Source organism: Oncorhynchus clarkii, chromosome 13 (genome assembly GCF_045791955.1).
Source record: "Oncorhynchus clarkii lewisi isolate Uvic-CL-2024 chromosome 13, UVic_Ocla_1.0, whole genome shotgun sequence".
NCBI lineage: Eukaryota > Metazoa > Chordata > Actinopteri > Salmoniformes > Salmonidae > Oncorhynchus > Oncorhynchus clarkii.
Window position 1 is genome coordinate 8,744,667 of NC_092159.1, and position 13,621 is coordinate 8,758,287.

Consider the following 13,621-nt stretch of genomic DNA (forward strand, 5'->3'; position numbering starts at 1 on the left):
CCTCCCTCTGTTCTGGTACAGATCTACCACTCACACCACTCCTCTCAGGACCCCTCCCTCTGTTCTGGTACAGATCTACTACTCACACCCCTCCTCTCAGGATCCCTCCCTCTGTACTGGTACACATCTACCACTCCTCTCAGTATCCCTCCCTCTGTACTGGGACAGATCTACTACTCACACCCCTCCTCTCAGGACCCCTCCCTCTGTACTGGTACACATCTACCACTCCTCTCAGTATCCCTCCCTCTGTACTGGTACAGATCTACTACTCACACCACTCCTCCCTCTGTACTGGTACACATCTACCACTCCTCTCAGTATCCCTCCCTCTGTTCTGGTACAGATCAACTACTCACACCACTCCTCTCAGTATCCCTCCCTCTGTACTGGTACACATCTACCACTCCTCTCAGTATCCCTCCCTCTGTACTGGTACACATCTACCACTCCTCTCAGGATCCCTCCATCTGTACTGGTACAGATCTACTACTCACACCACTCCTCTCAGGATCCCCCCCTCTGTACTGGTACACATCTACCACTCCTCTCAGGATCCCTCCATCTGTACTGGTACAGATCTACTACTCACACCACTCCTCTCAGGATCCCTCCATCTGTACTGGTACACATCTACCACTCCTCTCAGGATCCCTCCCTCTGTACAGGTACAGATCTACTACTCACACCACTCCTCTCAGGATCCCTCCATCTGTACTGGTACAGATCTACTACTCACACCACTCCTCTCAGGATCCCCCCCTCTGTACTGGTACACATCTACCACTCCTCTCAGGATCCCTCCATCTGTACTGGTACAGATCTACTACTCACACCACTCCTCTCAGGATCCCTCCATCTGTACTGGTACACATCTACCACTCCTCTCAGGATCCCTCCCTCTGTACAGGTACAGATCTACTACTCACACCACTCCTCTCAGGATCCCTCCCTCTGTACAGGTACAGATCTACTACTCACACCACTCCTCTCAGGATCCCCCCCTCTGTACTGGTACACATCTACCACTCCTCTCAGTATCCCTCCCTCTGTACTGGTACACATCTACCACTCCTCTCAGGATCCCTCCATCTGTACTGGTACAGATCTACTACTCACACCACTCCTCTCAGGATCCCCCCCTCTGTACTGGTACACATCTACCACTCCTCTCAGGATCCCTCCATCTGTACTGGTACAGATCTACTACTCACACCACTCCTCTCAGGATCCCTCCATCTGTACTGGTACACATCTACCACTCCTCTCAGGATCCCTCCCTCTGTACAGGTACAGATCTACTACTCACACCACTCCTCTCAGGATCCCTCCATCTGTACTGGTACAGATCTACTACTCACACCACTCCTCTCAGGATCCCCCCCTCTGTACTGGTACACATCTACCACTCCTCTCAGGATCCCTCCATCTGTACTGGTACAGATCTACTACTCACACCACTCCTCTCAGGATCCCTCCATCTGTACTGGTACACATCTACCACTCCTCTCAGGATCCCTCCCTCTGTACAGGTACAGATCTACTACTCACACCACTCCTCTCAGGATCCCTCCCTCTGTACAGGTACAGATCTACTACTCACACCACTCCTCTCAGGATCCCCCCCTCTGTACTGGTACACATCTACCACTCCTCTCAGGATCCCTCCATCTGTACTGGTACAGATCTACTACTCACACCACTCCTCTCAGGATCCCTCCATCTGTACTGGTACAGATCTACCACTCACACCCCTCCTCTCAGGACCCCTCCCTCTGTACTGGTACACATCTACCACTCCTCTCAGTATCCCTCCCTCTGTACTGGTACAGATCTACTACTCACACCACTCCTCCCTCTGTACTGGTACACATCTACCACTCCTCTCAGTATCCCTCCCTCTGTTCTGGTACAGATCTACCACTCACACCACTCCTCTCAGGACCCCTCCCTCTGTTCTGGTACAGATCTACTACTCACACCCCTCCTCTCAGGATCCCTCCCTCTGTACTGGTACACATCTACCACTCCTCTCAGTATCCCTCCCTCTGTACTGGGACAGATCTACTACTCACACCCCTCCTCTCAGGACCCCTCCCTCTGTACTGGTACACATCTACCACTCCTCTCAGTATCCCTCCCTCTGTACTGGTACAGATCTACTACTCACACCACTCCTCCCTCTGTACTGGTACACATCTACCACTCCTCTCAGTATCCCTCCCTCTGTTCTGGTACAGATCAACTACTCACACCACTCCTCTCAGTATCCCTCCCTCTGTACTGGTACACATCTACCACTCCTCTCAGTATCCCTCCCTCTGTACTGGTACACATCTACCACTCCTCTCAGGATCCCTCCATCTGTACTGGTACAGATCTACTACTCACACCACTCCTCTCAGGATCCCCCCCTCTGTACTGGTACACATCTACCACTCCTCTCAGGATCCCTCCATCTGTACTGGTACAGATCTACTACTCACACCACTCCTCTCAGGATCCCTCCATCTGTACTGGTACACATCTACCACTCCTCTCAGGATCCCTCCCTCTGTACAGGTACAGATCTACTACTCACACCACTCCTCTCAGGATCCCTCCATCTGTACTGGTACAGATCTACTACTCACACCACTCCTCTCAGGATCCCCCCCTCTGTACTGGTACACATCTACCACTCCTCTCAGGATCCCTCCATCTGTACTGGTACAGATCTACTACTCACACCACTCCTCTCAGGATCCCTCCATCTGTACTGGTACACATCTACCACTCCTCTCAGGATCCCTCCCTCTGTACAGGTACAGATCTACTACTCACACCACTCCTCTCAGGATCCCTCCCTCTGTACAGGTACAGATCTACTACTCACACCACCCCTCTCAGGATCCCCCCCTCTGTACTGGTACACATCTACCACTCCTCTCAGGATCCCTCCATCTGTACTGGTACAGATCTACTACTCACACCACTCCTCTCAGGATCCCTCCATCTGTACTGGTACAGATCTACTACTCACACCACTCCTCTCAGGATCCCTCCCTCTGTACAGGTACAGATCTACTACTCACACCACTCCTCTCAGGATCCCCCCCTCTGTACTGGTACACATCTACCACTCCTCTCAGGATCCCTCCATCTGTACTGGTACAGATCTACTACTCACACCACTCCTCTCAGGATCCCCCCCTCTGTACTGGTACACATCTACCACTCCTCTCAGGATCCCTCCATCTGTACTGGTACAGATCTACTACTCACACCACTCCTCTCAGGATCCCTCCCTCTGTACAGGTACAGATCTACTACTCACACCACTCCTCTCAGGATCCCTCCCTCTGTACAGGTGCAGAATACCTGCTGTTAACTTTTAAATGATTGGAATGAATTATCCAAAGAGAGTATAAAGATTTTCAGATCTACTACTCACACCCCTCCTCTCAGGATCCCTCCCTCTGTACTGGTACAGATCTACTACTCACACCACTCCTCTCAGGATCCCTCCCTCTGTACTGGTACAGATCTACTACTCACACCCCTCCTCTCAGGATCCCTCCCTCTGTACTGGTACAGATCTACTACTCACACCCCTCCTCTCAGGATCCCTCCCTCTGTACTGGTACAGATCTACTACTCACACCACTCCTCTCAGGATCCCTCCCTCTGTACTGGTACAGATCTACTACTCACACCACTCCTCTCAGGATCCCTCCCTCTGTACTGGTACAGATCTACTACTCACACCACTCCTCTCAGGATCCCTTGACCCATCTTCCTCTACTTTCTCACTGCCTCAGCATATGACACCTTCTGCACTACTCTAACCATGGAAACCTCAACCTGCCTCTCGCAAGAGACATCTGATCCCCAGCCCCATGGGCAACCCTACAATTAACACATACCACTACTTTCCCCAATGCTACATATTCCTTTGTGTCATGCCCTTCTGCACACTTCTCACACCTAGGAACCTTCCTCCTACACACCTCTGCTACATAGGAACACCTAGGAACCTCCCTCCTACACACCTCTGCCACATAGGAGCACCTAGGAACCTCCCTCCTACACACCTCTGCCACATAGGAACACCTAGGAACCTCCCTCCTACACACCTCTGCCACATAGGAACCTCCCTCCTACACACCTCTGCCACATAGGAACACCTAGGAACCTCCCTCCTACACACTGCTGCCACATAGGAACACCTAGGAACCTTCCTCCTACACACCTCTGCTACATAGGAACGCCTAGGAACCTCCCTCCTACACACTGCTGCCACATAGGAACACCTAGGAACCTCCCTCCTACACACCTCTGCCACATAGGAACACCTAGGAACCTCCCTCCTACACACCTCTGCCACATAGGAACCTCCCTCCTACACACCTCTGCCACATAGGAACACCTAGGAACCTCCCTCCTACACACTGCTGCCACATAGGAACACCTAGGAACCTCCCTCCTACACACTGCTGCCACATAGGAACACCTAGGAACCTCCCTCCTACACACCTCTGCCACATAGGAACACCTAGGAACCTCCCTCCTACACACCTCTGCCACATAGGAGCACCTAGGAACCTCCCTCCTACACACCTCTGCCACATAGGAACACCTAGGAACCTCCCTCCTACACACCTCTGCCACATAGGAACCTCCCTCCTACACACCTCTGCCACATAGGAACACCTAGGAACCTCCCTCCTACACACTGCTGCCACATAGGAACACCTAGGAACCTCCCTCCTACACACTGCTGCCACATAGGAACACCTAGGAACCTCCCTCCTACACACCTCTGCTACATAGGAACGCCTAGGAACCTCCCTCCTACACACTGCTGCCACATAGGAACACCTAGGAACCTCCCTCCTACACACCTCTGCCACATAGGAACACCTAGAACCTCCCTCCTACACACCTCTGCCACATAGGAACCTCCCTCCTACACACCTCTGCCACATAGGAACACCTAGGAACCTCCCTCCTACACACTGCTGCCACATAGGAACACCTAGGAACCTCCCTCCTCCTACACACCTCTGCCACATAGGAACACCTAGGAACCTCTCTCCTACACACGGCTGCCACATAGGAACACCTAGGAACCTCCCTCCTCCTACACACCTCTGCCACATAGGAACACCTAGGAACCTCCCTCCTACACACCTCTGCCACATAGGAACACCTAGGAACCTCCCTCCTACACACTGCTGCTACATAGGAACACCTAGGAACCTCCCTCCTCCTACACACCTCTGCCACATAGGAACACCTAGGAACCTCTCTCCTACACACGGCTGCCACATAGGAACACCTAGGAACCTCCCTCCTACACACTGCTGCCACATAGGAACACCTAGGAACCTCCCTCCTGCTACACACCTCTGCCACATAGGAACACCTAGGAACCTCCCTCCTACACACTGCTGCCACATAGGAACACCTAGGAACCTCCCTCCTCCTACACACCTCTGCCACATAGGAACACCTAGGAACCTCTCTCCTACACACCTCTGCCACATAGGAACACCTAGGAACCTTCCTCCTACACACCACGTGCCCATAAGCTTGACACCTGTAACAACGTAATGTATTCGGCACAAAAGCCAAATCCTAACATTACTTTGTCGGGCAAAGACTCAACACCCTGTCTGCGTTGCACCAAACGACGAGCATCACAAACACCGGGAATCTTCCCCTTCAGTTGGTCAACTTTTACATTTACTGCTACCCCAGTAATCACTCCTTTCAATGGCACCCTTTTCTTGAGAGAAACAATTCACATTTCTTGCCCCCATTTGTTTATTGCAGAGCGCCTTCTCTACCCCTCTGTTTATATACCCCTCTGTTTATATACCCCTCTGTTTATATAGCCCTCTCTCTACCCCTCTGTTTATATACCCCTCTGTTTATATAGCCCTCTGTTTATCTACCCCTCTGTTTATCTACCCCTCTGTTTATATATCCCTCTCTCTACCCTTCTGTTTATATACCCCTCTCTCTACCCCTCTGTTTATATACCCCTCTGTTTATATAGCCCTCTCTATACCCCTCTGTTTATATAGCCCTCTCTCTACCCCTCTGTTTATATACCCCTCTGTTTATATACCCCTCTGTTTATCTACCCCTCTGTTTATCTACCCCTCTGTTTATATACCCCTCTCTCTTTTCTCTCTTTATATATCCCTCTCTCTACCCTTCTGTTTATATACCCCTCTCTCTACCCCTCTGTTTATATACCCCTCTGTTTATATAGCCCTCTCTCTACCCCTCTGTTTATATACCCCTCTGTTTATATAGCCCTCTCTCTACCCCTCTGTTTATATACCCCTCTGTTTATATACCCCTCTGTTTATATAGCCTTCTCTCTACCCCTCTGTTTATATACCCCTCTCTCTACCCCTCTGTTTATATACCCCTCTGTTTATATACCCCTCTCTCTACCCCTCTGTTTATATACCCCTCTGTTTATATACCCCTCTCTCTACCCCTCTCTTTATATACCCCTCTCTCTACCCCTCTGTTTATATACCCCTCTGTTTATATACCCCTCTCTCTACCCCTCTCTTTATATACCCCTCTCTCTACCCCTCTGTTTATATACCCCTCTCTACCCCTCTGTTTATATACCCCTCTCTTTATATACCCCTCTCTTTATATACCCCTCTCTCTACCCCTCTGTTTATATACCCCTCTGTTTATATACCCCTCTCTCTACCCCTCTGTTTATATACCCCTCTCTCTACCCCTCTCTTTATATACCCCTCTTTTTATATACCCCTCTCTTTATATACCCCTCTCTCTACCCCTCTGTTTATATACCCCTCTGTTTATATACCCCTCTGTTTATATACCCCTCTGTTTATATACCCCTCTCTCTACCCCTCTCTTTATATACCCCTCTCTTTATATACCCCTCTCTCTACCCCTCTGTTTATATACCCCTCTGTTTATATACCCCTCTCTCTACCCCTCTGTTTATATACCCCTCTCTCTACCCCTCTCTTTATATACCCCTCTTTTTATATACCCCTCTCTTTATATACCCCTCTCTCTACCCCTCTGTTTATATACCCCTCTGTTTATATACCCCTCTGTTTATATACCCCTCTCTCTACGCCTCGGGTATATAAACACTCTCTCTACCCCTCTGTTTATAGACCCACTCTGTCTCTCTGTCCCTCGTTCTGACTCAGTTCTCATCCAACATAGTTCCCCTGTTTCTATTTTTACAAATGGTTAGTTGTTAAAAACACATTTTCTTCATCCTTTTGAACTCTGCCGGTGTCCTGGGGGAAACATGTGAACTCTCTGTGGTGACTAGCTAACCCCTCTCTGGGGGAAACATGTGAACTCTCTGTGGTGACTAGCTAACCCCTCTCTGGGGGAAACATGTTTTCCATGTTAGCTAGTCACCACAGTGAGGGATAGGTAAACAACTGGCCGGGTCTGGGTTAAGTTAACATGGGTCATCATCCATCTGGGATGACGTCTGCTGTTTCCACTGGGGTTCTGAATGACATCATCAATCCTCTGACAGCACCCGTGTCATCAACATGTGTCAAGTGACCTCCCACCCACTGAGAACACGCTACCAACATACATGTAGTGTTTACGTTCCACACCACCATAGACAGTCAGACATCACAACATAGTGAAGAACAATCTGGCCATGTTCTGTTATAATCTCCACCCGGCACAGCCAGAAGAGGACTGACCTCTCAGAGTCTGGTTCCTCTCTAGGTTTCTTCCTAGGTTCCTGCCTTTCTAGGGAGTTTTTCCTAGCCACCATGCTTCTACATCTGCATCTTCCTGTTTGGGGTTTTAGTCTGAGTTTCTGTATAAACACTTTGTGACATCAGCTGATGTAGAAATGGCTTTATATATAAAATGTGATGGATTGATTGACATCGGCTGTTTGTTTACGTTACAGTGCATTTAACAGCTGTGTGAATGTGGTTCATGTCTGATCCTTCTCCCAGAATGTGTTTAGTGAAATAACGTGTTTATGTAATGAGTTGTTAGGTCTTTGTGGATTATTTCCATGTTACAGGGAGTCTAGATGTGGCAGACGATGAAAGCCTGCTTGGTAAACAGTAACAACATGGCCGTGTGTCAGGGGGAGTGCAGGTAGAGGAGTGTTTGAAGCTGTGCCTGTGTTGTGTTATAAACTCTATTCAGGATAATCATCTCTGTGATCATGGCTGTAGTTCTCTGGGTGACTAATAGCTCTGAATAGGAATTCTGGCTCTGTGTGTGTTCCCTAGGTGTGTGTGTGTGTGTGTGTGTTCCCTAGATGAGTGTGTGTGTGTGTTCCCTAGATGTGTGTGTGTGTGTGTTCCCTAGATGTGTGTGTGTGTGTGTTCCCTAGATGTGTGTGTGTGTATGTGTTCCCTAGATGTGTGTGTGTGTGTGTGTTCCCTAGATGTGTGTGTGTGTGTGTGTTCCCTAGATGTGTGTGTGTGTGTGTTCCCTAGATGTGTGTGTGTGTGTGTTCCCTAGATGTGTGTGTGTGTGTGTTCCCTAGATGTGTGTGTGTGTGTGTTCCCTAGATGAGTGTGTGTGTGTTCCCTAGATGAGTGTGTGTGTGTTCCCTAGATGTGTGTGTGTGTGTGTGTGTGTGTGTGTTCCCTAGATGTGTGTGTGTGTTTTCCCTAGATGTGTGTGTGTGTGTTCCCTAGATGAGTGTGTGTGTGTGTTCCCTAGATGGGTGTGTGTGTGTGTGTTCCCTAGATGGGTGTGTGTGTGTGTGTGTTCCCTAGATGGGTGTGTGTGTGTGTGTTCCCTAGATGTGTGTGTGTGTGTGTGTGTGTGTGTGTGTGTGTGTTCCCTAGATGTGTGTGTGTGTGTGTGTGTTCCCTAGATGTGTGTGTGTGTTCCCTAGATGTGTGTGTGTGTGTTCCCTAGATGAGTGTGTGTGTGTGTGTGTGTTCCCTAGATGAGTGTGTGTGTGTGTGTGTGTGTTCCCTAGATGAGTGTGTGTGTGTGTTCCCTAGATGAGTGTGTGTGTGTGTTCCCTAGATGAGTGTGTGTGTGTGTTCCCTAGATGAGTGTGTGTGTTCCCTATATGTGGTGTGTGTTCCCTATATGTGGTGTGTGTGTGTTCCCTAGATGAGTGTGTGTGTTCCCTATATGTGGTGTGTGTGTGTTCCCAAGATGAGTGTGTGTGTGCGCTCCCTAGATGTGTTTTGTATTAGATGTGTGTTTAGTGATAGGCTACCTCAGCTCACACTGTGTTGGTGTGTGTTCTCTAGATGCGGTGTGTGTGTGTGTGTTCTCTAGATGCGGTGTGTGTGTGTTCTCTAGATGCGGTGTGTGTGTGTGTTCTCTAGATGCGGTGTGTGTGTGTGTGTGTGTGTGTGTGTGTTCTCTAGATGCGGTGTGTGTGTGTGTGTGTGTGTGTGTGTGTTCTCTAGATGCGGTGTGTGTGTGTGTGTGTGTGTGTGTGTGTTCTCTAGATGCGGTGTGTGTGTGTGTGTGTGTGTTCTCTAGATGCGGTGTGTGTGTGTGTGTGTGTGTGTGTGTGTTCTCTAGATGCGGTGTGTGTGTGTGTGTGTGTGTGTGTGTGTTCTCTAGATGCGGTGTGTGTGTGTGTGTGTGTGTGTTCTCTAGATGCGGTGTGTGGGTTTTGTAAATTAGTTGTCTGTGTTCTATAACGGTATGTTCTGTTTCTGTGTGTGTGTTCTAGAACAGTGTGTTCTGTTTCTGTGTGTTCTGTTTCTGTGTGTGTTCTAGAACAGTGTGTTCTGTTTCTGTGTGTTCTGTTTCTGTGTGTGTTGTAAAACAGTATGTTGTATTCTGTGTGTGTTCCTCAGGTGCGTATTGCCCTGCAGATGGAAGATGGTACCAGACTCCAGGGTACTTTCTCCAGTGGACAGACACTATGGGAGCTGCTCACACACTTTCCCCAGACCAGGTAGGTAGGTAGGGTTGTCACTGATCGCCCAAGTGCAGTGTGTGCGTGTGCTCGCCTGCCTGCCTCCCTGCCAAAACCAGAGGTTTGTTATTTTTATGAGTGAATACTGAACACTGCGATCAAAGAATCTCAGACCAGGAGTATGCCAAGTTACAACAACCCCTCTCCCCTCCTGCTCTCCTCCTCTCCTTATTTCTCTCCCCTGTTTTCTTTCTCCTCACCCCCAACCTCTACTCTCTCTCCAACCGCTCTACTCTCTCCAACCGCTCTACTCTCTCCAACCGCACTACTCTCTCCAACCGCTCTACTCTCTCTCCAACCGCTCTACTCTCTCCAACCGCACTACTCTCTCCAACCGCTCTACTCTCTCTCCAACCGCTCTACTCTCTCTCCAACCGCTCTACTCTCCAACCACTCTACTGTCTCTCCAACCGCTCTACTCTCTCTCCAACCGCTCTACTCTCTCTCCAACCGCTCTACTCTCCAACCGCTCTACTCTCTCTCCAACCGCTCTACTCTCCAACCACTCTACTGTCTCTCCAACCGCTCTACTCTCTCTCCAACCTCTCTACTCTCTCCAACCGCACTACTCTCTCCAACCGCACTACTCTCTCTCCAACCGCTCTACTCTCTACTCGCTCTCTACTCTCTCTCCAGCCGCTGTCTACTCTCTCCCCAGCCGCTCTCTACTCTCTCTCTCTACTCTCTCTCTACTCTCTCTCTCTACTCTCTCCCCAGCCGCTCTCTACTCTCTCCCCAGCCGCTCTCTACTCTCTCCCCAGCCGCTCTCTACTCTCTCCCCAGCCGCTCTCTACTCTCTCCCCAGCCGCTCTTTACTCTCTCCCCAGCCGCTCTCTACTCTCTCTCCGCTCTCTACTCTCTCTCTCTACTCTCTCTCTCTACTCTCTCTCTACTCTCTCTCCAGCCGCTCTCTACTCTCTCTCCAGCCGCTCTCTACTCTCTCCCCAGCCGCTCTCTACTCTCTCTCCGCTCTCTACTCTCTCTCTCTACTCTCTCTCTCTACTCTCTCTCTACTCTCTCTCCAGCCGCTCTCTACTCTCTCCCCAGCCGCTCTCTACTCTCTCTCCAACCTCTCTACTCTCTACTCTCTCTCTCTACTCTCTCTCTACTCTCTCTCTACTCTCTCTCCAGCCGCTCTCTACTCTCTCTCCAGCCGCTCTCTACTCTCTCTCCAGCCGCTCACTACTCTCTCCCCAACCGTTCTACTCTCTACTCTCTCTCTCTACTCTCTCTCTCTACTCTCTCTCCAGCCCCTCTCTACTCTCTCCCCAGCCGCTCTCTACTCTCTCCCCAGCCGCTCTCTACTCTCTCTCTACTCTCTCTCTCTACTCTCTCTCTACTCTCTCTCCAGCCGCTCTCTACTCTCTCTCTCTCTACTCTCTCTCTACTCTCTCCCCAGCCGCTCTCTACTCTCTCTCCAGCCTCTCTCTACTCTCTCTCTCTACTCTCTCTCTACTCTCTCCCCAGCCGCTCTCTACTCTCTCTCCAGCCGCTCTCTACTCTCTCTCTCTACTCTCTCTCTACTCTCTCCCCAGCCGCTCTCTACTCTCTCCCCAGCCGCTCTCTACTCTCTCTCTCTACTCTCTCTCTACTCTCTCCCCAGCCGCTCTTTACTCTCTCCCCAGCCGCTCTCTACTCTCTCCCCAGCCGCTCTCTACTCTCTCTCTCTACTCTCTCTCTACTCTCTCTCCAGCCTCTCTCTACTCTCTCTCTACTCTCTCTCCAGCCGCTCTCTACTCTCTCTCTCTACTCTCTCCCCAGCCGCTCTCTACTCTCTCCCCAGCCGCTCTCTACTCTCTCTCTCTACTCTCTCTCTACTCTCTCTCCAGCCGCTCTCTACTCTCTCTCTACTCTCTCTCCAGCCGCTCTCTACTCTCTCTCTACTCTCTCTCTCTACTCTCTCTCTACTCTCTCTCCAGCCGCTCTCTACTCTCTCCCCAGCCGCTCTCTACTCTCTCCCCAGCCGCTCTCTACTCTCTCTCTCTACTCTCTCTCCAGCCGCTCTCTACTCTCTCCCCAGCCGCTCTCTACTCTCTCTCTCTACTCTCTCTCTACTCTCTCTCCAGCCGCTCTCTACTCTCTCTCTACTCTCTCTCCAGCCGCTCTCTACTCTCTCTCTACTCTCTCTCTCTACTCTCTCTCCAGCCGCTCTCTACTCTCTCTCCAGCCGCTCTCTACTCTCTCCCCAGCCGCTCTCTACTCTCTCCCCAGCCGCTCTCTACTCTCTCTCTCTACTCTCTCTCCAGCCGCTCTCTACTCTCTCTCCAGCCGCTCACTACTCTCTCCCCAACCGTTCTACTCTCTACTCTCTCTCTCTACTCTCTCTCTCTACTCTCTCTCTCTACTCTCTCTCCAGCCCCTCTCTACTCTCTCCCCAGCCGCTCTCTACTCTCTCCCCAGCCGCTCTCTACTCTCTCTCTACTCTCTCTCTCTACTCTCTCTCTACTCTCTCTCCAGCCGCTCTCTACTCTCTCTCTCTCTACTCTCTCTCTACTCTCTCCCCAGCCGCTCTCTACTCTCTCTCCAGCCTCTCTCTACTCTCTCTCTCTACTCTCTCTCTACTCTCTCCCCAGCCGCTCTCTACTCTCTCTCCAGCCGCTCTCTACTCTCTCTCTCTACTCTCTCTCTACTCTCTCTCCAGCCGCTCTCTACTCTCTCTCTCTACTCTCTCTCTCTACTCTCTCTCTACTCTCTCCCCAGCCGCTCTCTACTCTCTCCCCAGCCGCTCTCTACTCTCTCTCTCTACTCTCTCTCTACTCTCTCCCCAGCCGCTCTTTACTCTCTCCCCAGCCGCTCTCTACTCTCTCCCCAGCCGCTCTCTACTCTCTCTCTCTACTCTCTCTCTACTCTCTCTCCCCAGCCGCTCTCTACTCTCTCCCCAGCCGCTCTCTACTCTCTCCCCAGCCGCTCTCTACTCTCTCTCTCTACTCTCTCTCCAGCCGCTCACTACTCTCTCCCCAACCGCTCTACTCTCTACTCTCTCTCTCTACTCTCTCTCTACTCTCTCTCTACTCTCTCTCCAGCCGCTCTCTACTCTCTCTCCAGCCGCTCTCTACTCTCTCTCCAGCCGCTCACTACTCTCTCCCCAACCGCTCTACTCTCTACTCTCTCTCTCTACTCTCTCTCTACTCTCTCCCCAGCCGCTCTCTACTCTCTCCCCAGCCGCTCTCTACTCTCTCCCCAGCCGCTCTCTACTCTCTCCCCAGCCGCTCTCTACTCTCTCTCCAGCCGCTCTCTACTCTCTCTCTCTACTCTCTCTCTCCTCTCTCTCCAGCCGCTCACTACTCTCTCCCCAGCCGCTCTCTACTCTCTCTCTCTACTCTCTCTCTACTCTCTCTCCAGCCGCTCTCTACTCTCTCTCTACTCTCTCTCCAGCCGCTCTCTACTCTCTCTCTCTACTCTCTCCCCAGCCGCTCTCTACTCTCTCCCCAGCCGCTCTCTACTCTCTATCTCTACTCTCTCTCTACTCTCTCCCCAACCGCTCTCTACTCTCTCCCCAGCCGCTCTTTACTCTCTCCCCAGCCGCTCTCTACTCTCTCTCTCTACTCTCTCTCTACTCTCTCCCCAGCCGCTCTCTACTCTCTCCCCAGACGCTCTACTCTCTCTCCAGCCGCTCTCTACTCTCTCCCCAGCCGCTCTCTACTCTCTCCCCAGCCACTCTCTACTCTCTCTCCAGCC

The 13,621-nt window shown here is 51.0% G+C and overlaps 1 protein-coding gene across 1 annotated transcript in view; it reads left to right on the forward strand.

Moving 5' to 3' along the window:
* The window catches only part of LOC139424340 (tether containing UBX domain for GLUT4-like), a 46,346-nt gene that overhangs the window by 5,832 nt on the left and 26,893 nt on the right, over positions 1-13,621 (forward strand). The window contains exon 4 of the mRNA XM_071176075.1: positions 9,822-9,922. Within this exon, the coding sequence (XP_071032176.1) occupies positions 9,822-9,922 (101 nt within the window). The remainder of the gene's footprint in view (positions 1-9,821; positions 9,923-13,621) is intronic.